The sequence below is a fragment of the Stegostoma tigrinum genome, chromosome 7 (assembly GCF_030684315.1).
Source record: "Stegostoma tigrinum isolate sSteTig4 chromosome 7, sSteTig4.hap1, whole genome shotgun sequence".
Lineage (NCBI taxonomy): Eukaryota > Metazoa > Chordata > Chondrichthyes > Orectolobiformes > Stegostomatidae > Stegostoma > Stegostoma tigrinum.
In genome coordinates this window covers 54,607,881-54,624,761 of record NC_081360.1, presented here as the reverse complement: position 1 = coordinate 54,624,761, position 16,881 = coordinate 54,607,881, and the positions used below count along the sequence as shown (strand labels likewise).

The 16,881-nt window shown below is 40.5% G+C and overlaps 1 protein-coding gene across 7 annotated transcripts in view; it reads right to left on the bottom strand.

Annotated features, from left to right (window-relative positions):
* Positions 1-16,881, bottom strand: part of galnt13 (UDP-N-acetyl-alpha-D-galactosamine:polypeptide N-acetylgalactosaminyltransferase 13) — a 406,679-nt gene that overhangs the window by 294,438 nt on the left and 95,360 nt on the right. For all 7 annotated transcript variants that reach the window (XM_048533834.2, XM_048533835.2, XM_048533836.2 and 4 more), the window contains exon 3: positions 8,005-8,173. In XM_048533834.2, coding sequence (XP_048389791.2) covers positions 8,005-8,173 — 169 coding nt within the window. The remainder of the gene's footprint in view (positions 1-8,004; positions 8,174-16,881) is intronic.

The following is a 16,881-nucleotide window of genomic DNA, read 5'->3' as shown; positions in this document are numbered from 1 at the left end:
ATGCAAAGACCTCCCTTCTAATTCATCATGTCCTAGATAGTTGCTCTGCAAAATATTTAACTACATGCAGCTATCAAAATGCTCCATTATTTATGTAAGGCACTAGTGTTTCTTCTGCTCACAAATGCAAAAACATTTATCCAACTTAGAGCAGAGCTTCCATAAGTATAGCCTTAGCAAAGGGACCTCAAAAGCAATTCAAGTGAACATACTTAATAGGCATATATATAGCTCCCCAACTGGGTCCACCTTGCTTAATAAAGTTTGCTGTTTCAGGAGTCTTAAAAAGTACAATCTGCATGTGTGATGACAAACCTGGCATCATGGCATTGCACGAGCCCATTCAGGTCACTGAAATCATGATAGTGCCCATTCAAAAGCCACAGAGAATGTACCAACATACATCATTCCAACTCAGCAGTATCATGCGCGCCAAACAGAGGCAGCAAGTGATGCATCATGCCTAATTAAAAGTGATATTATAGTTATCACATATGAAACACTTGTGTTTTGGGATTATGTCCTTAAATTTAAGATAAATGAAAGAGATCTATTCTGAAATTGGCTCAACACCAGACTTGGATGCCTTAAATGTTAGAACTCAAAAGGAAGGGCAAAATATTTACACTTGAAGACAACGCAGCAGTTTACAACAGTTCGACTCAGACTCTGAAAGTCCCAGAAAGGTGTTAAAAGTTGTCAATACTTGTGTTGTAAAAGCTGCAATCATTTAAAGGTGAATGGAAGTTACATTTCCAATGATAACTTGTAGAAATGCAATTTTTTCACATTGTTACAAGTGTAAGATAGTCTCTAGTCAAGGGGACACCGCTTTCTAAGGACTCCAGATATACTTTGGCCTGACCAGAAGAATCAGTGAAAGTAGTTTTCTTGATTGTGGTAAGATACTCTCCAAAAAAACTGAGAAAGTGCCAGAAAACATTCATTGCTATTTGGTGAAATAGGGATATAGTAACTATTGGAGGGTTTGAACAACTGTGGACTGTTAGAACAACTAATTCTGTGGGCAATTCAATCTGTTGTGAATATAAGAGGCAAACTATAAAGGCCCTTAGACTTAGAAGCAGAAGTAGGTCATTCAGCCTGTCAAGTCTGCTCTGTGGTTCAATGAGATAATGGCTTATCTGATGATCCTCAACTCTACTTTCCTGCCTTTTCTCCATAACTCTTAGTTTATTTACTGATTCAAGATCTAACTCACCCTTGAATATACTCAAAAGATCGAGCGACAACAGCTCGGTAATTAAGAATTCCGCAGATTCAGTACTCAGACAAAATTCCTTACGTCCATTTTAAATATGTGACCTCCTTATTCTAACAGTATGCCCTTTGGTCCTAAGCTATCCCATGTGTCAACCAATCTTTCCACATCTATGCGGTCAACTTTCCCACAAATGTCATATTTCAATAAAGTCACCTCTCATTCAAAATTCTTGAATACAGGCCCAATCCACGCAGCCTCTCCTTGAGACAGACAGTCTCTCCACATTATGGTGTCAGCCAAGTGAAACTTCTCTGGAATGCATCCAATGCCAACATATATTTCTTTAAATAAGAGGACAAAAATAAAACTGTTCACAGTATTCCAGCTGTGTTCTGGCAAATTTCTTGCACAGTTTTATCGAAACCTCCCTACATTTACATTCCATTCCCTTTGAAATAAAGGCCAACATTCCATTTGTTTTTTTCTACTACCTGAACTTGGGGGAGGATTCCAAATCCCTTCTGTGTCATAGCTTGCTGCACCCTGTCTACATTTAATATCCAATACCTCTTCTTCCAGCCAACGTGCGTAACACCTCAAACTAATTGTCCCACATACATTGAATATTTCCTCATGCCTTCCTCTGCCGATCTGACTATCCTAATCTATTAAAATTAAAGTAAATCATTATTAATGTCCTGCCTTTGTAGATGCGTTCAGTATCTCCCGATTATTCTGTCTCCCTACGTAGCTACTTTTAAGTGGCCTACAGCCGATTTCTACCAACACCTTCATTCCTTTTCTAATTCTACCTCCAACATTTGAATTCTGCATCTTCAGACAAGATCAATCTTTGCCATCATACTTAGTCTGCCTCATACCAACAATGCTACCACACTTTCCTTCCTGCCTGTCATGCCTGCAAATATCTCTTAGAATAGGTATAAGATCACATCTATTAACCTGTAGTTGTAGAGATAATGGTTCATTTTTGTTCTAGTGACTACTCACATTCAAGTAAACAACTATTAATTTTGCCTTTTTACAAATTCTTTTCTGCTTTTGACCGTATTGCTGTTTTTCTATGTTTGTAAATTACGTCCCTTCTTGTCCAACTTTGGTTATTGGTGTCCCAATAACTGCTGCATAATGTTACCATATCATCTTGCTTTGTAAGCTACATTTCCCCTTTCCAATGTTATAACTTAAAGCTCTTTTTATAGCCCTAGTTATTTGATTTGCCAGGACACTGGTCCCAGCACAATTCAAGTGAAGCCCATCCCACCAGAACAGCTTCCTTCTATACCAGTACTAGTGTCAGTGCCCATAAACTGAAACCCATTCCACCCACAGCAATCTTTTAGCCATGCATTTACTTCCTTGATTTTGTTTATCTTATGGCAGTTAGAACATAGAACACAGAAAAGTACAGCACAGTACAGGCCTTTCGGCCCACGATGTTGTGCCGTGGAATAATCCTAATTCAAAAGTAAAATAACCTAACCTACATTCCCCTCAATTCACTGCTGTCCATGTGCACGTCCAGCAGTCGCTTAAATGTCACTAATGACTCCGTTTCCATGACTTCCACTGGCAAACTACTCCAAGCGCTCAACTCTCTGGGTGAAGAATCTACCTCTGACGTCTCCTCTATACCTTTCTCCTAACACCTTAAAACTATGACCCCTCATGGCAGTCAATCCTGCCCTGGGGTAAAGTCTCTGGCTATCAACTCTATCCATGCCTCTCATTACCTTGTACACCTCGATCAGGTCACCTCTCTTCCTCCTTCTCTCCAGAGAGAAAAGTCCGAGCTCAGTCAACCTCTCCTCATAAGACAAGCCCTCCAGTCCAGGCAGCATCCTGGTAAACCTCCTTTGCACCCTCTCCAAAGCCTCCATACCTTTCCTATAATAGGGCGACAAGAACTGGACACAATATTCCAAGTGTGGTCTCACTAGGGTTTTGTAGAGCTGCAACATAACCTCGCGGCTCTTAAACTCAATTCCCCTGGTAATGAAAGCCAAAACACCATATGCTTTCTTAACAACCTTATCCACTTGGGTGGCAACTTTGAGGGAGCTATGCACTCGAACACAAAGATCCCACTGTTCTTCCACACTGCCGAGAATCCTGCCTTTAATCCTATATTCAGCATTTAAGTTCGACCTTCCAAAATGCATCACTTCACATTTATCCAGGTTGAACTCCATCTGCCATTTCTCAGCCCAGCTCTGCATTCTGTCAATGTCTCGCTGAAGCCTGCAATAGCCCTCGATACTATCAACGGCACCTCCAACCTTTGTGTCATCAGCAACATACTAACCCACCCCTCAACCTCCTCATCCAAGTCATTTATAAAAACTACAAAGAGCAGAGGCCCAAGAACAGAACCCTGCAGGACACCACTCAGCACTGACCTCCAGGCAGAACACTTACCATCTACAACCACTCTCTGCCTCCTGTCAGCCAACCAATTCTGAATCCAGACAGCCAAATCACCCTGTATCCCATACCTCCTGACTTTATGAATGGCCCATGGATCAGCAAGCAATCAAGAGATTATTGCCTTGGAAGTTCTGCTTGTGAAGTTAGCTCTTAACTATTCAAAGTATTTCAGCAAAGCACCCTTTCTGGTCACACCAATATCCTATGCACTAATGTGGATAATAACTATTGGATACCTCCCTCTCCAAGTTCTTACCTTGACCTGGGGCTTAAACCTCAGGGCTGTAGGGCAATTGCAGGGGCCAAGGCTCTCCACTGTAACTCCTGCATCCTCATAGCTGCCTCACTGTAGTCACATCCATCAATCCCTCATCAGCTTAATTTTGAATTACCAAGTCTGGAGGGTATGACTGCCCTCTGGGTCAAAGTGTCCAGGTAACTTTCCTCTTCTGATGTCTCTGGTTCAGACTCCAGCTCCCAACTCAGATCCAAAGTTCCTCAAATTGTAAACACTTATTACAGATGTGTTTGCTAAGGATCACATTGGTATCCAGCAGCTTCCCCATGTTGCAATAATAACACACAGATCCTGCTATGTCTATCATATTTAATTTAACTTAAATCAATTACTCAAGATTTCCTTTTCTTTGCACTTCACTTGTGTTTTTATAAACTAGAAAAAAAATCACAAGCACCAATCTAATACTTAAGCAGTTATTTTTAAGAAAAAAGTATAAACCTAAACACAAACTGAAGACCTTCCTTTTACTTTAAAGTCAAAGAAGAATTCACCAAGCTTGCTTCCTAATCACTTATCTGCTCTCACGTCACATTATGATTTGAGACATCACACCACCATTAGTCTCCATGCAGGTCAATCTCTCAATTCATATCTTTTATTCTCTTCCACTCACACTGTACTCTGGAGAGTTTACTTCTTGCAGCAGACTGGCGTTTAAGCACCTTCTGCATTCCTTTGCACTGAATTTCCAGTTTTTTCCAATAGTTGTCAGCAACACATTTGGCCTTCAACTCACAATGCTATGGTCCCACACTGACTGTGGCTCTTATTAACCCCATCACTAAATGGTAAATACTAAGTACAAGTTGCTAACTAAAGTAATGTTTCATCAAAAATGTTTTACAGTCGTTTGTCACAGTAAAACATGAATTTTTGCTATATCATTCTTTCAGTTTCAACTAATGCATTTAAAGGGTAGTTGATTATTTAAATGCACACAATATGCTGAATTTGGGGCAAATATTGATGAATGGCACAAGATCATAATGCTCAGAGCATTTGTAGGCATAATGGGCCAAACAAACGGTTTCCTTCTGTGCCGTAACAATTGTGATCTCACTAGCAGCTTTAAGATAAAAGCCTATTTATAATGTTACTCATCTCAGCAGAGATGTGTAACAATAATGTCAACTTCAACAGGGCTATCAAAAGTGGCACTACATAACTCAATATCACACCCAATAAATCTCTGAAAGGCAATGAAGGTAATCATGTCCACATCTTATTTTTGTAGGAAATCTTTCATATGTCAGATTAAACTTCATGAAGTAGCAAGTATGTAATATCCTGTACATTTGTATTCAGTAAATAATTAAACCCAGAAAACCATTAGGACAAATAAGCATGGAACTTTTGGTTTACGAAGCGTTGAATGATTGTTTAATACCAACTGATAGATGTGTGGAACAGGTACTGAAATAAGCAATGCAATGGGAAATAAGTATATTACTTACAGATTGTAAGGAACACAACTTAAAAACTAATGAAGCCAAGGTACAGCAATAAGCACATGGTGATCCTGAATTTATACTTTGTGAGATGGCTAATATACACATCATAACTGAAGTAATGATCAATAAATATTCTATATTCAATAAAAAATTGTTGGTCAACTGTGGAAAATCAGGGTTAATAAATGGTCAAGCATATATAAAATACACTATTACTCAACTTCAATTAAATTTTAATATGTAGATTAAGACAATAAAAGGATGTTATTACATTAAATTTCACAGTTCATTGGAAAAATCAACACCTGTAAAATATAATGGAGAAAGTGCTATAAAATTGGCACAAACTACATTTCTGTCTTTCTCCAAGCAAGTAGAAAACAATAGCATTTTGATGCTATTGATCCTATTTATTCCAGAACCCTCACCCCATCCCCCTCTCTGATGAAGGGTCTAGGCCCGAAACGTCAGCTTTTGTGCTCCTGAGATGCTGCTTGGCCTGCTGTGTTCATCCAGCCTCACATTTTGTTGTCTAGCATTTTGATGGGTTTTATTATCTAGATGGATTATCACAATCACCATTTCGGAAATGAAACAACTTCCTGGGCAGAAAAATACACGAAGGAAAAGTCAGTTTGCAGGATGGCACATAAACACTTACCTCAACTGCCATAAGCGGGCAGCACCTGGTTGTTACCCGCACAGCACTCTCCACTGATTTGTTAGAAGCAATGCTACACAGATGAATCTTTCATCCATGATATTCAACTATATGACAAAAATGCTTATATTACGATATATAATACTATATATAATTCTTATATCTCGTAACTTGCTTTTGCTACTTCAATATCTAACAGATCTCTCATAGAGATAACACTAACATGATAACTTGACACTGCAATTTGAAATTCATGTTGGGTCATTTCAGAACCAGGTTTCAGAACAACAATAAAGCAAACTTCCCACACTTATCACATCTTCATGACTCAGTTTCCCATTAGTGGCAGTCTAATTTGGACTGTTGGACTGACTGGCTTGGCAGCAAGAGTTTCAACAGCACAATAGTGTGGTGAAGTACAATCATGAGCTGCCAGCAGTCCTTACATCTCAGGAATTGGAAGAAGCACTTCTGCTATTTCAAACTGCACTGAAAGGTGCTCTCAAAAAGACACCTTAGTTTTTGATAGTAAATAGGATGGATTTCTCACACCAAGAACAGGGCGGAGCATACTTGAAAACACTACATACTGTACTCTCTGATCCTTACAATTTCATTTTGCTGACGGGTGCCCAAACAAGTCTGAGCATATGCAAACAAGGTCTATTTAAAGGAACCTACCTAGTTTGCCTGAAAATTCTCAGTGCAAAATCTGTATAACTGGTAAAACATGTCTCATTTTACTGCCTGAAAAATGAGTGCACAAAAGATTAATTCCTATTCTAGACTTTAAATCTATGCTTGTAATAATGGAAACAGAAACAGATGGAATTGATTGTAACAAAAAACTGAAAGACAATACGAAAGGACTCTTTAAAAGTATAAGGTGGCTGGAACACTGATCATACCTGATCTCTGGATGATCAAGAGAAGCAGATGCCAAAAAGATGTGAGAAAGTGTCCTTCCCTGGATGACTTGATGAGCATGTAATTATACGTTGATGCATTTACAAATAAAAGTAAGATTTAATCAGATTTTGGTAAATCAATTTGAGAAATTTCCATGAATAGAGGATAGATTCTGGCCTTAACCTCAAGACACAGTAGAAGCAGCTACCAGCGCTGAAGAGTGAAGGACTGGTTATACGACCTGCCTTGATTCTCCAGTACTTCACTCAGCTGATTTTTTTTCCTCCCCCAAAAGTACAAACTCTCTAGTCTTCTTTCCATAAGCCTCTTCACCCTCCTCAATCAGCTTTCCACATCATATCAATAGCAAGCCATGCCAATATATGCCACTCCACACAATGGTCCCTCAAATCATCATGCCAACCTACTCACTCCAATTATTCCCAATGACCTGCTACACTATTAATGCTGTTCCAACATTCTCCAACGATGCCACATATTCTTCCAGACTCAGACTAGTCTCAGCTGCCACGCAGCCCCAACAGCCCCTCAACTCCATGCCAACTCAAAGGTCTTCTAAGCCCATTGACCTACTTTACTCTGTATAACACCAATGAACCTTATAGTAATAATGACGAATGAAAAAGCTTTAAAAGTTAGCCATTAACTCTCTTAAAAAGTGCTGCTTTGAAAGTGACAAATCAACCTTTTGAGCATCAACAGCAGAAACTGTAAGCACTTGACACCATCATACATAAATAAACCTTAACTAAATAGTTAATGACTCAAAAGGAATAAAAAAAACTTGAGCTATCAAGCAACATTTCCCTTCTCTGTACCAGTTTCAACCAAGTAATGTTAATTGGGTTTTCATGCGTAAGAGGCTAAACAGAAGTTGACATCGATATAAAGATGAACGCAAGGGTACCCCAAAGTGGAACAGAAGTTAAATTCAGATTTGTTTTCTGCAGTCCAAACAACAACACATTCAAAATCAGAAGAAATTTACCCTTCCAATCTCACATCTGGTAGAGTTCTATTGAATGCAATCATGTCACTGGCCATGAGATTAAACTGGTTGATTTTGAACAAGTCCCTCATTTTCTCTTGATCTTCCCTTGGAATAAGGACTGCTTTTCCCATTTCACCTGGGCCTTCTTGTGCTCGGGATATGACAGCTGAAATAGAAAAATAAACATTATAGAATAGATTACTAATTTTAAATGTATGTAGCAATGTAGCCTTATTTCAAATACAAAACATACAAATCTTTATTTGTACCCCATTCAAACACGATTCCATGTTTTCATAGTAAAGTACAAATTTTAGGTAGTTCGCAATAAGTTGACAGAGTAGACACCTCATTGTAACAAGAAGAATACCCTGCAGAACATACTGCTTACTTGATGTACAATGTCATCGCAAGTGAAAATTTGCCACAAATTAATGATTCATGAAAAGTGTCTCCTGATTGTGGGTTCCCTTGTGAGAAACACACTGAGCTACAAGTTATTAGTGCAACGCTTCAAAGCACTGCAATAGGGAAGATTACTTAGGACAGACAGCACGATCAAAGATTACAATTATTCTCTGAAGAATCAATGAGGGGAAAAAAACTGACAAAGCCACCACGGACTTTCCAGAAAAATTGTACTTAAACTCAATTGCTGAACAGACAGGGCTGATAAGGTAATGTTATATGCACAGACTTCCAAAAGAAATCAAATCAGTGTCACATAGTAGACAAGATACAGGACATGAGCAACATAGAAATTTCAGAAAAGATGTGAAGCCCTTGGAGGAAGGGCAGGAAAGATTTGAGCATGGTTTCAGTGATTAGGAACAGTAGTTATAAAGATTGATAGGAGAGGTGACATTTTTTTAAAATGGAGAAGACCAAGAGGGACTTGATGAATTTATTTAAAATAGTGAGGGGTTTGGACAAAGGAGAGACAAACTGTTCCCATTCAGGAAAGGATCAAGAGTAAGAGGGAACAGATGTAAAATAAGTGCCAAAAGTAGAAATTACATGAGGACGAACATGAGTGCATGAGGGCTAACATGACTAGTATTGAGAGTGGTTAAAGATCTGGAACATACTGCCTGAATGTGCAATGCAGTTAGGATCAATAAAGGCATTCAAAAGGAACTTCCAGTGTTATTTAAAAAGAAATAATGGATGGGGCTGAGGTGAGCAAAGGGGCAGCCAGTGTAGATGGGTTGGGCTGAATGGCTGCCAACTGTGGGTCATTGTGAAAATACTTCCATGATGGGATACCTGGGACTTCGATGTTGTGGCCATTTCAGAGACATGGACAGAACAGGGTCAGGAATGGATGTTGCAGGTTCCAGGGTTTAGATCTTTCATTAAGATCAGGGAAGGTGGTAAAATAGGGGGAGGTGTGGCTTTGTTAATCAAGGACAGCATAATGGAGGCTGAAAGAACTTTTGATGAGGACTCGTCTACTGAGTTGGTATGGGCTGAGGTCAGAAACAGGAGGAGAGGTAACACTGCTGGGAGTTTTTTTTTAAAATAGGCCTCCGCAAAGTTCCAGGGATGTAGAGGAGAGGATTGGCAAAACTATTCTGGGCAAGGGTAAAAGGAACAGGGTGGTCATTACAGGAGACTTTAACTTCCCTAACATTGACTAGAAATGCTATAACTCTAGTACGTACAATGGATCAATTTTTGTCCAGTGTGCAGGAGGATTTCCTGACACAGTATGTCGAAGGGGCGACAAGAAAGGAGGCCACACTGGACCTGGTACTTGGTAATGTACCAGGCCAAGCGTTTGATTTAGTGGTAGGTGAGCACTTTGGAGAGAGTGGCCATAATTCGGTTACGTTTAGTTTAGCGATGGAAAGGGATAGGAACATGCCACAGAGCAAGAGTTATAGATGGGGGAAGGGCAATTATAAATGCAATCAGGCAAGACTTAGGAGGCATAGAATGGGTTAGCAAAATGCAGGGGATGGGGACAATTGAAATGTGGAGCCGGTTTAAGGAACAGATATTGCGTGTCCTTGATAGGTAAGTCCCTGTCAGGCAGGGAGGAAGCGATAAGGTAAGGGAACTGTAGTTTACTAAAGAAATTGTATCTCTCGTTAAGCGGAAGAGGAAGGCTGATGTGATGACGAGACGAGAATGTTCAGATGAGGCAATGGAGAGTTATAGATTAGCTAGGAAGGATTTAAAGAGCGAGTTAAAAAGAGCAAGGAGGTGACATGAGCAGACATTAGCAGGTAGAATAAAGGAGAAACCTAAATCTTTCTAAAGCTGTGAGGAATAAGAGGATGACTAGGGTAGGAATAGGGCCAGTCAAAGACAGAAGTGAGAAGTTGTGTGTGGACCCTGTGGAGATCAGAGAGATGCTACATGATTACTTCTCATCTGTTTTCACTGAGGAACAGGAGAATATTGTAGAGGAGACGACCGAGTTCCGGGCTACTAGAATTGAAAGGATTGAGGTTGCGAAGGAGGTGGTGTTATCAATTCTAGAAGGTGTGAAGGAAGATAAATCCCCTGGGCCGGATGGGATTTTTCCATGGATTCTCTGGGAAGCTAAGGAGGTGGTGGCAGAGCCTTTGGCCTTGATCTTTGAGTCCTCATTATCTAGAGGTTTAGTACCAGAGGACTGGAGGATTGCAAATGTTGTGCCCTTGTTCAAGAAGGGCAGTAGGGATGACCCAGGTACTTATAGACCTGTGAGCCTTACCTCTGTTGTAGTGAAAGTTTTGGAAAGGATTATAAGAGATAGGATTTATAAACATCGAGCAAGCAACAATTTGATTGGAGATAGTCAGCATGGATTCGTCAAGGGCAGGTCGTGTCTCACAAACCTCATTGAGTTTTTTGAGAAGGTGACCAAGCACGTGGATGAGGGTAGGACAGTCGATGTGGTGTACATGGACTTCAGTAAAGCCTTTGATAAAGTTCCACATGGTAGGCTACTGGGGAAATTACAGAGGCACGGGATTGAGGGAGATTTAGCAGTTTAGATTAGAAACTGGCTTTCTGTCAGAAGGCAACGAGTGGTGGTTGATGGAAAATATTCAGCCTGGAGTCCGGTTACTAGTAGTGTGCCACAGGGGTTTGTTTTGGAACCACTGCTGTTTGTCATTTTTATAAATGACTTGGACACAGGCGTAGGTGGATGGGTTAGTAAGTTTGCAAATGACGCGAAAGTCGGTGGAGTGGTGGACAGTATGGAAGAATGTTGCAGATTGCAGGGAGGCTTGGATAAACTGCAGAATTGGCCTGAAAGGCAGCAGATGGAGTTCAATGCGGATAAATAAGAGGTGTTTCACCTTGGGAAGAATAATAGGAAGGCAGAATACTGGGTCAATGGAAAGATTCTTGGTAGTGTGGATGTGCCGAGGAATCTTGGTATCCATGTACATAGATCCCTGAAAGTTGCCTCCCAGGTTGATAGTGCTATTAAAAAGGCTTACGGTGTGTTAGGTTTTATTGGTAGAGGGATTGTGCTCTGGAGCCGTGATGTCATGCTGCAACTGTACAAAATGCTAATGCAGCCTCATTTGGAATATTGCATGCAGTTCTGGTCGCCCCATTACAGGAAGGATGTGGAAGCATTGGAAAAGGTGCAGAGGAGATTTACCAGGATGCTACCTGGACTGGAGTGAAGGCCCGATGAATAAAGGCTGAGGGACTTGGGTCTGTCCTCATTGGAGAGAAGGAGACTAAGAGGGGATCTAATAGAGACATACAAGATGATTGGAGGATTAGAAAGGGTGGACAGTGAGGGCCTTTTCGAGCATGATGACTTCAGCTTGTACAAGGGGGCAATAGCTACAAATTGAGGGGTGATAGATTTAAGACAGATGTCAGAGGCAGGTTCTTTACTCGGAGTGGTAAGGGTGTGGAACAATGTAGTTAACGCAGCCACATTAGGGGCATTTAAACAGTCCTTGGATAAGCATATGGATGAGGATGGGATAGTGTCGGGGGAGGGGCTTAGATTAGTTTATAGGTCAGCGCAACATCGAGGGCCAAAGGGCCTGTTCTGCGCTGTATTATTCTATGTTCTATGGTATCTCAACATTCCCATATTTGACAGCACCCTTCACTAAATCCATACAGAAACTATTTATACTAATCTGAACTTTTTAACAAGGCTCTTACAATGGAGTCAGAGTTGTTCAGCACAGAAACAGACCCTTTTGGTACAACCCGTCCATGCTGACCAAATATCCAAAATTAATGTCGGCCCATATTCCTCTAAACTGTACCTATTCATATACCCAACAAGATGCCTTCTAAATCTTATGATATCAGTCTCCACACTTTCCCTGGCGGCTCATTGCATACACGTACCAGCCTCTGCATGAAAAAGTTGCCCTGACGTCCCTGTTATATCATTCCCCTCTCAACTTAAACATTTACCCTCTAGTTTTGGGCACACTCATCCCAGGAAGATCAATCTTGGCTATTCACCCGATGCATGCCCCTCATGATTTTATAAACCTCTATAAAGTCACCCCTCAGCCTCTGAAGCTCCAGAGAAAAATCGCCCAAGCCTATTCAGCTTCTGCTTATAGCACAAACCTTCCAATCTTGGCAACATCCTTGTAAATCTTTTACGAACCCTTTCAAGTTTCACAACTTCTTCATATAGTGGGGAGATGAGAATTGCATGCAGTATTCCAAAGGTGGCCTAACCAATGTCCTGTACAACTGCAACATGACCATTTATTCAATCCACTGACCAATAAAGGCAAGCATACCAAACACCACCTTCACTATACCATCTACCTGTGACTGCACTTTCAAGGAACGGTGAACTTGCACTCCAAGGTCTCTTTGTTCAGCAACATTGCCAGGCCCTCATCAGTGTACAAGTCCTGCCCTGATTTTACCTTTCCAAAATGCAACACCTCACATTTATCCAAATTAAAATCCATCTACCACTCCTCAGCCCATTGACCCATCCAATTAAGATCCCATTGTACTCGGAGGCAACTTTCTTCGCTTTCCGTTGCACCTCCAATTTTGGAGTCATCTGCAAACTTATTGGCCATTCCTTCTTTTTTCACACCCGAATCATACATATAAATGACGAAAAGCAGCAGACTCAACATCAATCAATGTGGCACACCATTGGTCACAGGTTTCCAGTTTGAAGAGCAACCTGACATCACCACCCTCTGTCTTCAACCTTCAAAGTAGTTCTGTATCCAAATGTCTAGTTCTCCCTGTGTTACATGTGATCTCATCCTACGAGCCAGTCTACCACAAGGAACCTTGTCAAACGCCTTACTGTATGTCCATATAGATCACGTCCTCCGCTCTGCCCTCATCAATCCTCTTTGCTACTTCTTCAAAAAACTGAATTAAGATAGTGAGACACAATTTCCCACACACAAACATGTTGACTATCCCTAATCAGTCCCCATCTTTCCGAATACACGCAAATCCTGTCCCTCTGATTCTCTCCAACTACTTGCCCACCACTGATGTCAGCCTCACTGGTCTATAGTTCCCTGGCGTTTCCTTGCCACTTTTCTTAAATCGTGGCACCATGTCAGCCAATCTCCAATCTTCTAGCACCTCACCTGTGGCTATCAATGATACAAATATCTCAGCAAGGGGCCCAGCAATTACTTCCCCAGCTTCTCAGAGTTCTAGCATATACCTGATCAGGTCCCAGGAATTTATCCACCTTTGATGCATTTTAAGACATTTGGCACCACCTCCTTTGTAATACGGACAATTTTCAAGATGTTGTTATTTATTTCCCCACATTCTTGATCTTCCTGATCTTTCTGCACAGTAAATACTGATGCAATACTCAGCATCTCCCCCATCTCCTGCAGTTCTGCACATAGGTGGCCTTGCTGACCTTTAAGGTGCACTATTCTCTTCCTACTTACCCTTTTGTCCTTAATGTATTTGTAGAATCCCTTTGGATTCTCCTTAACCTTATTTGCCTAAGCAATCTCATGCCCCCTTTTTACCCTCCTGATTTCCCTGTTAATTATACTCCTACTGCCTTTACACTCTTCAGGGGATTCACAATCTCTACTGTCTATATGCTTCCTTCTTATCCTTAACCAAAACTTCAATTTCTCTAGTCACTGAGCATTGCCTACACCCATCAGCCTTGCCCCTCACCCCAACATGAATACATAGTCTCTGGACTCTTGTTATCCCATTTTTGAAGGCTTGCAATTTTCCAGCTGTCCCTACTGGTGAACATTCACCCCCAATCAACATTTCAAAGTTCCTGCCTAATACAGTCAAAATATGCATTCCTCTAATTCAGAACTTTAACTTTTAGTTCCAGTCTTATCCTTTTCTATCACCATTTTAAAGCAAATAGAATTATGGTCACTGGCCCCAAAGTGCTCCCACTGACACCTCAGTCACTAGCCCTACCTTACTTCCCAAGAGTAGGTAAAAACTTTGCACCTTCTCTGGTAGGTACATACATGTACTGAATCAGAACATTTCATTGTACACTCAAATTCCACTCCATCCAAACCCTTAACACTATGGCCTTCTCAGTCTGTGTTTGGGAAGTTAAAATCCCCTAGCATAATCATCCTATTATTCTTACAGATAACTGATATCTCTTCACAAATTTCTTTCTCAATTTCCCAATAACTATTGGGGGGTTGGGGAGGGTCTATAGTACAATCCCCATAAAAGGTGATCCCTTTCTGATTTCTCAGTTCTACACAAACTACTTCCTAGGATGTACTTCCATGAATATCCTCCCTAAGTACAGCCATAATGTTTTCCCTGATTTAAAAAAAGCCACCCCACCCCACCCCCACATACTCTCTTGCCCCCCTTTCTAGCGTTGCTATAGCATCTATACCCTGGAACATAAACTGCAAGTCCTGAACATCCCTGAGCCACATCGCTGTATTTGCTATGGTATCCCAGACCTATGTTCCCAATTATGCCCTGATTTCATCTGCCTTACCCGTAAAGCCTCTTGCATTGAAATAAACTGCATTGCAGTTTATTTTAACTTGTGCTACCTCAGCCTCTGCTTTGTTCCTGCCTTGACTGTTTGACTTGCCCCTTTTCCCAACAGTACCACTCTCAGACTGATCTCCTTCCTCACTATCTCCCTGGGTCCCTTCACCACCAACATTCCTCCCAGACCGTGTACCCTTCACCACCCCATCCCACCTCCCCAACAGTTACTATTTTAAATCCTCCAATGATAGAATATCATCTGGTTTAGAGTGTTTGACAATATAAAATGTTGGCTGCATGTGCAGAAATAGAAAAACTCCAAAAAGATGAACAGGTCTATTATATGTTGAAAAGTACCAGAATGGTGAAGATATCAAATAAACTGTCATAATTATGAAAAGAAACTGCAGAAACATGAAAGGGAAGTGTGCAAGTAATTCACTGACTCTGAAGTATTTCTGACAACATTTCAATCTGGAAAGATGCTACATAAATCTACGTCTCTATCTCTGTCCTCTTGAGCAATTAAATGATTTCAAATTTACTTTTACTTCGTACCACTTCACTCAATAGCTCATCAATGAGTAAGTTCTAAGATTCTGAACAATGATCTGTCATTCATTTTTTAGTTCAACCTGATGTTTTGTTTAAACTTTAACTGAACAAATACAAAGGTTAAAAATCAAGGGGATTGCAACATACAGAAAATAGTTAATCACAATGCCCTGAGTGGTTGAAATACCATCTGCATTTTTCTTTGTAGGAAGTAATACTTCAATGACAAAAATCATGAACCATTGCAATGATAGCCTTTAAAAGGTTTTGTAAAAAATGTTTGTAGTCCTTACATACTCCTCATTTAATACATTTGAACTTCAATGAGTTAACAACATTTGGTTTGTCAGTGTATAGGTAAACCCAATTCTAATTTCTCAAGTGTTATTTATAAAATGTTCATCTTTTATGCTGGTGGCAAGATTCAAAATTGGGCTCTCTAGTACATCTGGTTTCAGGACTACAGGTTTCACTCTATGCCGTGCTTCAGGCAACATCCTGGTGATGATATTAGCAGGATCTTCAGAAGTATTCAGACTGTGATGTCAATCAGCACCTCAAGCTTCTTTGACACCCGTGCTGCCACTTTCAGTCTTATTGCTCCAAATAACGTCCTTTCTAAAGCACATATCACAGAACTTGTGATGCAGAAGGAGGCCATTCAACCCATCATTTTTGCAGCAACTTGCTGAGCATTTTAACTTGGGAACAATCTCCTACCTTTTCCCTGTAATCCTTAACACTGCATCAATTTCAATAATCGTGCAATACCTTCTTGAATTGAAAATGGCTTCACATTTCCAAACAATGATTGCTATACCCTAACAACTTATTGCATGAAAGTTGTATATTTTTCTCGCAGCTCACATTAGCAAAACACTAAAGCTCTCTGATGAAGGGTCTAGGCCCAAAACATCAGCTTTTGTGCTCCTGAGATGCTGCGTAGCCTGCTGTGTTCATCCAGCTTCACACTTTATTAACTAAAACTGTGCCCTCTGGTTCTCAAGCCATTTGACTGTTTCTCCTTATTCACTCTGTTCAGACCCCTTCTGATCCTGACAACTATTATCAAATCTCCCCTCCAAGAGAAACAGTCTCAACTTCTCCAATCTTGCCTCATAACTGACATGGATCATCCCTGGAACTATTCTCCTAAACATTAACTGCTCTCTCTCTCCAATGAATTAAGATCCTTCCTCTGATGTGGCACTCAGAACGTACACATACTTCAGTTACATCAGACCAGTATCTTATTAAGTTCCTCATAACCCATTTGTTCTTTTCTTCTCTGTGCCTCTGTTTATGAAGCTTAGACTATTGTATGCTATATTAACTGCTCTCTCCACCTATTCTGTCACTTCTAATGACTTCAACGAATATCTA